At 37.7% G+C, this 10,232-nt stretch overlaps 1 protein-coding gene across 1 annotated transcript; it reads left to right on the top strand.

Moving 5' to 3' along the window:
• The first annotated feature begins 5,199 nt into the window (after positions 1–5,199).
• Positions 5,200–5,813, top strand: LOC107016664. The gene is made up of 2 exons (XM_015217067.1): positions 5,200–5,416; positions 5,629–5,813. The coding sequence occupies exons 1-2, from the start codon at positions 5,200–5,202 to the stop codon at positions 5,811–5,813; spliced, it is 402 nt and encodes a 133-aa protein (XP_015072553.1).
• Positions 5,814–10,232: the final 4,419 nt, after the last annotated feature.

Here is a 10,232-nt window from a genome sequence, read left to right as displayed (position 1 = left end):
ATCAAAATCTTCAATTGGGAGCGTGCCAGTCACCTATAAGTTTCGAACTACAACATCCAGATGAAATGAATAACTTAGAGAACAGTGAGGTAGTTCAATATTATTTGAACGTATATGTGCAACTTTAACTCTATAATTACTTATATATATAAACCAAAATCTATATTTATTACACAACACCCATTTGTATAATTATTATGCAATACTCCGGAAATGGTGAAAGACATGAGGAGCAGAATGAGTCTGTTTGTTGCAGGATTGGGTCGTGCTTCAAGCAAGAAAGGTATGGATGCCATGTTAATAGGTGACATGGATATATCAAGGCTGATGGTATACGTTCAATCTTTGAAGAAGAGAAGATGAAGGATAGAGAATACTACCGCAACAAGAAGATGAAGAGTGGGAATGAGTCTTGCCAATCGAAAGGTGGTTCGAGCCGACCACAATTCTAGAAATTAGAGGGGCATGCACCATCATCTGCTAGTGCACCTGCGCCCAGAAACAGAGGTGAGTATAGTGTGGCACAAAGGGGTAATGGAAGTTCTGTGTGTGGTAGATGTGGTAGAATCCACCCTAGCAAGGTTCGTGATGGCCAGACAGGTTGTTTCAAGTGTGGCCAAGAGGGTCACTTGATGAGAGAGTGGCCTAATAATAAAACAAGGTGGTGAAAATCCGGGCAACATAGCCCAATCTTCATCAGTTGTTCCACCAAAAAGGATTGCACCCAGAAGAGCTTCTTCTAGTACTAACGGAGGGGCAAATCACCTTTATGCAATCACTAGCTGCCAAGAGCAAGAGAACTCTCCAGATATGGTCACGGGTATGATCAAAGTCTTTACTTTTGATGTTTATGCTTTATTAGACCCAGGAACAAGTTTATCCTTGTAACTTCTTTTGTTGCAAATCAGTTTAAAATTCTCCCTGAAAAGTTTTGTGAACCTTTCGGTGTTTCTACATCTGTTGGGGAGTCTATTCTAGCAGCAAGATTCTATCGTGATTGTCCTATTTTCATCAATCACAAGAGTACCATGGCTGATTTAATAGAGTTAGACATGGTGGATTTTGATGTCATTCTAGGTATGGATGGGATCCATGCTTGTTATGCATCAATAGATTGCAGAACTCGAGTTGTCAAATTCTAGAGTCCAAATGAGTCAGTCATACAGTGGGATAGTAGTTCAGCAATGCCTAAGGGTCGCTTCATTTTGTACCTTAAGGCGAGGAAGTTAGTTTCTAAAGGATGTATCTATCACTTAGTGCGAGTTAATGACTCAAGTGTTGAGGTACCTTCCCTTCAGTCAGTTCCTATTGTCTGTGAGTTTCCAGAAGTCTTTTCTGATGATCTACCTAGAGTCCCTCTTGAAAGAGAGACTTCAGCATATAGATGTTATCCCAGATACTCATCCTATCTCTATTCTGCCATATAGAATGGCACCAACAGAATTAAAAGAACTAAAAGATCAACTGAAATATCTGCTAGATAAAGGCTTTATCCGACCAAATGTCTCACCTTGGGGCGCTCCGATCTTGTTTGTTAGGAAGAAGGATGGGTCCCTTAGGATGTGTATAAATTACCGTCAGTTAAATAAGGTGAGCATCAAGTATAAATATCCACTTCCAAGGATAGAGTATCTCTTCGATCAACTTTAGGGTGCTTCTTGCTTTTCCAAGATTGAGCTCAGATTAGGCTATCATCAGTTGAAGATTAGGGAATGTGATATTCCCAAGACAACTTTTAGAACAAGTTATGGGCATTATGAATTTCTGGTTATGTCCTTTGGTTTGACTAACACACCTACATCGTTCATGGATCTTATGAAGCGAGTTTTCAAACCTTATTTGGATCTTTTTGTCATCGTTTCCATTGATGACATACTGATTTATTCAAGGAATGGAGAAGATTATGCTAGTCACCTAACAGTTGTTCTTCAGACTTTGAGAGATAAGAAGTTGTATGCCAAGTTCTCCAAGTGCGTGTTTTGGCTTAAGTCTGTGGCGTTCCTAGGCCACATTTTTTCTGGTGAGGGTATTAAAGTTGACATTCAGAAGATAGAAGCAGTAAAGAGTTTGCCTAGAACCACATCTCCGATAGATATAATTAATTTCTTGGGGTTGGTTGTATGTTATCGGAGATTTGTTGAAGGATTCTCATCTATCTCTTCTCCTTTGACCAAGTTAACTCATAAGACAGGTAAGTCTTAATGTTCTGAAGCTTGTGAGAAAAGCTTTCAGGAGTTGAAAAATCTTGTGAGTTCTTTATATGGATGGAAAGCTCGTTGGAGATCTTTCTAACGACGCCAAGTTTGCAAACTTCCGAGTCGTATGAGTGAGATATGACTTTTGGAAGATGGGTTGTTGAGCAAGGAAAGTTCCAAAACCGGATGTAGTAAAGGGTGTTTTTGTATTTTCCTTAAGTAAATTAATTATTTCATTTTGGAGTAATATGTTGGGGTATAAACTGACCCATTTAGTTTACGCACTTAGAAAAGAGACTATATTTTTGAAAGCAAGAAGAGAAGTGGAGAAGCAAAAAGATGACGCAAGAACACCATGTTGATCCCTAAGAAGGTATGTGGGCTTTTTTGTGTTGGGTTACTTCACCCACACACCAATTTAATATAAATTATTCAAGTTCATGAATTAACTCATGTTAGAGGTTGAAATCTTAAAAAAAAGTTTGACGTTCTTGTTGATTGGATTGTTGTAATCCATGTTTTAGGAACTTTTTTCGGGTCTAAAACATTGGTAAATAAGTTGATTAGGGATCCTAAGTGTTTGGGGTGGGCTCCATGGGATTTTGGAAAGGTTTAGTGATGAAAAACGAAGAAGAAAGTCGGAAAACCCGTTGGGGGTATGCTGGGGCGCCGCTCCTCCAAAGCCCCTTACGACAGAGTCTGTCCTTCAGGTTCTGGCGCGCCGGTCCTCTCAGAGCTCCTGAGGACCCCCTGAAGACACCGTTCTTTCTCTATCTTTTTGTACTTTTCCTAAGGATGTACCCCTCATTCCTAGTTGTTTCCAACACTCTAATATACATCTAAATATCATGAAATCATCCATAAACATGAGATCATGATCCTTAAATCCATAAATCAATTCAAGGAAAGTAAGGTCAAAGTTAAAGAAGTGAAGAGCAAGTCTAGAAGTTAAGAAGTAAGGCAAGGTAATGTTTTTTAAAGTCTTTCACAAATATTTTAACTTTCTTTTAAAGACTTAAATTGCAAGTCAAGTGAAGAGTTGAGTTCATTTCTTAAAGGCTATAAGGGAACTAAGTGTTCCCTAAGAGTTAATGTTTCAAATTAAGTAAAGAGCAAGAGTTGAGTCCATTTCTCAAAAAGATATAAGGGAACTAAGTATTCCCTAGAGGTTTACAAATGTTTCACATTTGAGTAAATAGGGGAATTGAAAGTTCCAAAAGAGTTTTGAACTAAAAGGGGAACATTGATTTCCAAAAGGAGCTATTTTAAAGCTAATGAGTTCAGTAAATTATCTCAACCCAAAGGAAGGAAGTTTTATTAAAAGTATGAGCTTAAGTACATTTTTGGGAGTAGTATTCAGCACCGACGTGGAGATGAGAGTTCATATTAACTCAAGTCTTCATGTAAATCATGTAGCCAACATGGGATTTAATGTGTCATTCCTTTTAGATGGTCACGTAAGGAGAGCTAGTAGATCCACTAAGTTGAGTAAGGTCCTTACCGATGGCAAGGTGTAGGATGGTCCTCTTGCAACTTGAGGTAAGATGTTGTATCATCACTTAGCCTCATAGTGATGGTTGTCAGTTAGAGAAACTCTCACAGAGGCGATATTACTTTCTTATATTAGTAAAGTTGAGTGTGTTATCGAATTTCCTTTAACAAACTATCTATATTCACACATCTTTCATGTGATTTACAGCTTTATATGTATATCATTTGAGTTAAGTAAACTCTTCAGTTGAGCAGAGCCAAGGTATCATCTAATCCCTCCAAGCTTAAGTCGTTATTTAGCTCTCCATCTGGTATACTCGTACATTCAATGTACTGATGCCAGTTTGCTTGCATCGTTTCATAATACAGACGCAGGTACCAATGATCAGCATGCAGCGTTTCGTTGATCCAGATTGAGCTTCAGAGTTTGTGGTGAGCCTCCTTGTATTCCGGAGGACATCCTTTTCATTTCTATATTAGCTTTGTTTTTAGTATGTTGTGGGGTCTGTCCTGACATCCCTCTCTAGACAGTTTAGAGGCTTAGTAGACTATAGTATTTCAGTTTGGAGTTGTTTTCAGTTATTAAGACTCAAGTGCCATTTTGGCCAAAGTTATGGTTTACTCATGTCAAAGTTGAGGTTTGTCTTCCGCTGATTCAAGTAGCCAGGTCAAGGATTCGCTTGAGGTCCAGCAATGGTCTTCGATTGTCGGTCCCGCCCAGGGTGTAGGATCGGGGCATGACAAACATGATATCAGAGCATAGAGTTCAATAGTCCTAGGGAGTCTATGAAGTCGTGTCACTAGAGTCTTAGTCATCGGTGTGAAGCGCACCACATCTATGATTAGGAGGCTACAACATTTAGGAATGTTTCACTTCTTTAATCTTATTTCATGCGAGTCTCCCTCTAATTCATGCTTACACGTATTTTCAGATCATCATGCCTCCAAGAAGGGTAATCAGAGGTTGTCCATGAAGTAATGTTGAGGAACAAGAGGTTCCAAATGCACCAGAGGCACAACCTCAAGGAGAGGTTCCCAATGCTGAATTATGGGAAGCTATCCAGATGTTGAGTCAGGTTGTGACCAACCAAGTCGGGCAGCAGAGAGGAGCTCGACAGGAAGGAGCGCATACTTCGAGAATTCGTGAGTTCCTTAGGATGAATCCCCCCAGTTTCAAACCGGATCAAATACTAAAGAAGATCCGGATAACTTCATAGAGGAGTTGAAGAAGGTGTATGAGGTAATGCATGTGGCCGATACTGAGAGGGTTAAATTGGCTGCATACCAACTAAAAGGTGTGGCCAAAACATGGTTCTATCAATGGAAGGATTGTAGGGCTGAGGATGCACCATATCCAAGTTGGGCTTGCTTCGAGGAAGCCTTCTTAAGGAGGTTCTTTCCTCGTGAACCGAAGGAAGCAAACGTGAGGGAGTTACTTACTTTGAAATAGGACTCCATGAGTGTTCAAAAATATGGGTTGAAGTTCACCCAACTATCTCGCTATGCTCTAGAGATGGTGAAAGACATGAGAAGCAGAATAAGTTTGTTTGTTGCAGGGTTGCGTCGTGCTTCAAGCAAGGAAGGTAGGGCTTCCATGTTGATAGGTGATATGGATATATCAAGGCAGATGATATACGTTCAACAAATGGAAGAAGAGAAGATGAAGGATAGAGAAGAGTACCGCAACAAGGAGGCAAAGACACGGAATGCGTCTAGCCAACCAAAAGCTGGTTCAAGCCGACCACAATTCTAGAAATGGAAGGGGCATACACCATCATCTGCTAGTGCACCTGCGCCCAGAAACAGAGGTGAGTATAGTGGTTGTAACTCGCAGCACTCCAATGCTAGACCGGCCCAATCTCAAGGTAGTGTGGCACAAAGGGGTAATGGGAGTTCTGTGTGTGGTAGAATCAACCCTGGCATGTGTCGTGATGTCCAAAAGGTTGTTTCAAGAGTGGTCAAGAGGGTCACTTCATAAGAGAATTCCCTAATAATAAGCAAGGTGGTGAAAATCCTGGAAACAAAGCCCAATCTTTATCAGTTGTTCCACCAAGCAGGGATGCACACAGAGGAGCTGCTTCTGGTACCGACAGAGGGGCAAATCGCCTCTATGCATGCTATCACTAGACGCCAAGAGCAAGAGAACTCTCCAGATGTTGTCACGGGTATAATCAAAGTCTTTACTTTTGATTTTTATGCTTTATTAGACCCAGGACCAAGTTTATCCTTTGTAACTCCTTATGTTGCAAATCAGTTTGAAATTCTCCCTCAAACGCTTTGTGAACCTTTCGGTGTTTCTACACCTGTTGAGGAGTCTATTCTAGCTGAAAGAGTCTATCGTGATTGTCATATTTTCATCAATCACAAGATTACCACGGCTGATTTAATAGAGTTAGACATGGTAGATTTTGATGTCATTCTAGGTATGGACTGGCTCCATGCCTATTTTGCATCAATAGATTGTAGAACTCGAGTTGTCAAATTCCAGAGTACAAATGAGCCAGTCATAGAGTGGGCTAGTAGTTCAGTAGTGCCTAAGGGTCGCTTCATTTCATACCTTAAGACAAAAAAGTTACTTTCTAAGGGATGATTTATCACTTAGTCTGAGTTAATGAATCAAGTGTTGAGGTTCTAAGGGATGATTTATCACTTAGTCCGAGTTAATGACTCAAGTGTTGAGGTACCTTTCCTTCAGTCAGTTCCTATAGTCAGTAAGTTTTCAGAAGTCTTTCCTGATGATCTACCTGAAGTCCCTCCTAAAAGAGAGATAGATTTTCGGCATAGATGTCCTATATCTATTCTACCATATAGAATGGCACCAGCAGAATTATAGAAACTAAAAGATCAAATGAAAGATCTGTTTGATGAAGGCTTTATTCGACTAAGTGTCTCACCTTGGGGTGCTCCGATCTTGTTTGTTAGGAAGAAGAATGGGTCCCTTAGGATATATATAGATTACCTCAGTTAAATAAGGTGACCATCAGAATAAATATCCTCTTCCAAGGATAGATGATCTCTTCATCAACTTCAAGGTGCTTCCTGCTTTTCCAAGATTGACCTCAGATTAGGCTATCATCAGTTGAAGGTTAAGGAATGTGATATTCCCAAGACAGCTTTTAAAACAAGGTATGGGCATTATGAATTTCTGTTTATGTCCTTTGGTTGACTAACGCACCTGCAGCGTTAATGGATCTTATGAACCGAGTCTTCAAACCTTATTTGATATGTTTGTCATCGTTTTCATTGATGACATACTGTTTTATTCAAGGAATGAGGAAGATCAAGTTAGCCACCTAAGGGTTGTTCTTCAAACTTTGAGAGATAACAACTTGTATACCAAGTTCTCCAAGTGCGAGTTTTTGCTTAAGTATGTGGTGTTCCTAGGACACATTGTTTCTGGTGAGGTATTAAAGTTGACAATCAGAACATAGAAGCAATGGAGAGTTGGCCCAGACCCACATCTCCGACAGATATAAGGAGTTTCTTGGGCTTGGCTGGGTATTATTGGTGATTTTTTGAAGGATTCTCATATAATAATGTATATTAGTATGTGCAAACATGTAAAATAGTAGCATAATAAGTTAGATTAGTCAGCACTTTTGAGGCCTATTTAAGGCTTTCAACTTGTATCAGTAGAGAGCATTCAAAATCTTACTAACTTGGAAAACCTCTCTACAATTCTCTCCATTTTCCCTTTATTTTGCATTCTCCCATCCATGTTCTTTACTTCCCTAAATCAATAAAATTTTGCAAGTAATAACTTTCTCTACTTATAATTGGTTATTATTATGTTTTAAATTTTAACGTTTTGTTTTAAGTTTGTGTACTGCCTTTTTGTTCTTCTCTTTCTTTAAGTTTTGATTTTTGCTTGTTCTTGCTCCCTTCTATTACTCCGCCCAATTTTCATTAGGATTCCGTCCCGGAACTTTGTCCGTCCCCTCCATTAGTATCAGAGCCAAGTTGATCGGGAAGGTATGAGTAGGAGTAGATAAGTCCCTACGTTGTCCTTGGGCGGACGGCATCGAAACTTAGGTTGCAATCGGGGTGATAAGTTAGGAGTTTTGATAGGGGAAGATGAGATTTTCTCTAGCACTTTGGTATGGATTGTCATCTAATTGAGAGGTATAAGGATTTCTTTGGGTTATGAATGCAATACCTAATATAATTTCTTCATTTATGTCTTTGGTTATCATGAAATCATTACGAAACCAATTTCATTATTGCATATATAAGCATTCCTGAGTTTATAATTTATAATGTCTTTACCTAGATACTTATGTGGAACTAATCGTTCAATAATGCAGTTTTGAACTGCGCCTGTATCAAATAAAGTAATTTTATGAATGATGTATTTTTTATCTATGATTAATGTGACAGGTATGTGGTAGCTTTGTGGTCGAATGACCGTAATTGTATTAATTCCTAATTTCAATAGAGATTCTACGAGAGACTCTACTTCTTTTGATGTTTCTCTTGGTTCGGACTTATTTTCTTCTGGTTCTTGCTTAGGTGGTGGATTATTTAACATTTTATTAGTAATCGATTCAACTTCTAGAGTGTTGAAACTCTGCTTAATTTCATTTATTTCATCTCAGTTTTCATTAATCTATAATATACCCTATATATTATGGCTATTTCTCTAGTATTAGCTTTACTATTCATATTTTTAGTTTTAACATTTAAAGTTAATGTATCAGTTATATTTTGATCATTTATATCTATTCAATAATTAGGATAACAATTAAAGTATATCGAACCTTTTGCAAGGTTACTTTGTAGTACTGCTAATAATGAATCATCAAAATTTAATAATCTATTATCCCTTAAAAGAAGACATATGGGTACATCTAAACCCAATCTATATAATGGTTTTGTCTGCTACATGAACAAGTCCTATGTGATGAAATTTATAATTTCTCTTACATCTATTAATATCGTTAGTTGCTAATAATTGGATAGTCTCAATATTTTTATTAATAGCAATGGTAGACATAGAAGTCTTAATATTATAATGTCTAATAAAATCGGAGTGTCCTATTTTATAATCTTTTTCAAAGTGTTCTTTAGGAATATTCCAATTTTGTAGATCATTTTCTATTTTTGCAATTTTATTAGAGGTGGCAAAGATATTAATACTATTTAAAATATTTTGACGTGTTGGTGAATTCATTTTAATTCAAGGGAGAATCTAGCGGGGAGAAGAATACTATCCTTGGGCTTAAATGCCTATTTTAAAGGTTATTATCGGAATACTAAATTCTTTGCGTAGTAATTGTTGTTACCTTTTTCACTAATTTTCTTTGATCTTATTCCTCTAGGCTTGGGGACAGGAACACCTTCTGGGTCTGTCTCTACGACACACATAGTCTAAGATAATCCAACAGAAAGTAAGGGCTTGCCAACGTCTAAATCAGGAATTATCTGGTTACCCCACTTATAGAATAAAACTAAGAAGACAAGTGGAAGAATAATAACAATTACCAAACTCCAACTTACAACCTCAACCACAACCTAAGTTTCGACGTTGTCCACCCAAGGACAGCGTAGGGACTTTGCTGCTCCTACTCATATCTTTCCCGACCAACTTGAGTCTAATACCAATGGGGACAGACCGAGTTCTGGGATGGAATCCTAAGTAAAATTGGTCAAAGTAACGGAAGAAAGTAAGAATACACAAAAGCTTAAAACAAAACTTTAAGAAATCTTAAAGAAAAGAGAATAACAAAAATAGTAAAAGTAAAACTTTTTAAAACATGAAAACAAATAAATAAAATAGTAGAGAGAATACTTACAATAAAAAAATTTATTGATAGGGAAAGAGAGAGAACATGGAAGATGACAATGGAATTGGAAAAGATGCGAAATTGGGTGAAAGTGTAGAGAGGTTTCAAAGTCCGTAAGGTTTTGAATGCCCTCAACTGATACAAGTTGAAAGCCTTAAATAGGCCTCAAAAGTGCTGACTAATCAAACTTATTATGCTATCATTTTACATGTGTGCATACACTAAGACACATTATTCTTTTTACACGTAACTACTACCTAATATAAATATTTGATGATAATTGTATGTGGCTTGGAATAGATGCCACGTAGTTGGAACTACTTAAACATAGCCTTCACTACATGTTTATATTCTTTTGCTAAAATGTTATCTTCAAAACATAGATCTTGTTATTTGGTCCTTTTGTCACTTTGTAGCTTTATTCCTACATGGTCCACTTTGTCAGTTTGTGGCTTTAGACTTTATTCCTGCGGGGTTCACCTGTTTGCTTATTTGTTGACATAATAAATGATAACAAATGCTTGGTACTTTCTTGTTTTTATTGAAGATGATACATATCCTTATTTCTTCATCATCAAAGTGTGCTGGGAGGCAGCAGTATCTAATAACTCAAATTTTGATTCTGTATCAGTGTTGATGTTAAATTAAGTCTCCTTAACCATTCTTTTTAATCTTTCTTTGTAGTTGTCATAATCCCTTTGGGTGATGAACTTGAATCTAACTTATATTTGCGGACAACTGGCGCCCATCCTTTAATTTTAAC

The sequence above is a fragment of the Solanum pennellii genome, chromosome 4 (assembly GCF_001406875.1).
Source record: "Solanum pennellii chromosome 4, SPENNV200".
Classification (NCBI taxonomy): Eukaryota; Viridiplantae; Streptophyta; class Magnoliopsida; order Solanales; family Solanaceae; genus Solanum; species Solanum pennellii.
Note: the sequence above shows the minus strand (reverse complement) of the source record. Positions and strands in the feature narration are given on the sequence as shown.

Coding starts and splice junctions, on each gene's coding strand:
- LOC107016664 (XM_015217067.1), top strand. CDS start 5,200: ATGGTGAAAGACATGAGAAGCAGAATAAGTTTGTTTGTTGCAGGGTTG. Junction 5,417..5,628: donor GTCTAGCCAACCAAAAGCTG/GTTCAAGCCGAC, acceptor GATGTCCAAAAG/GTTGTTTCAAGAGTGGTCAA.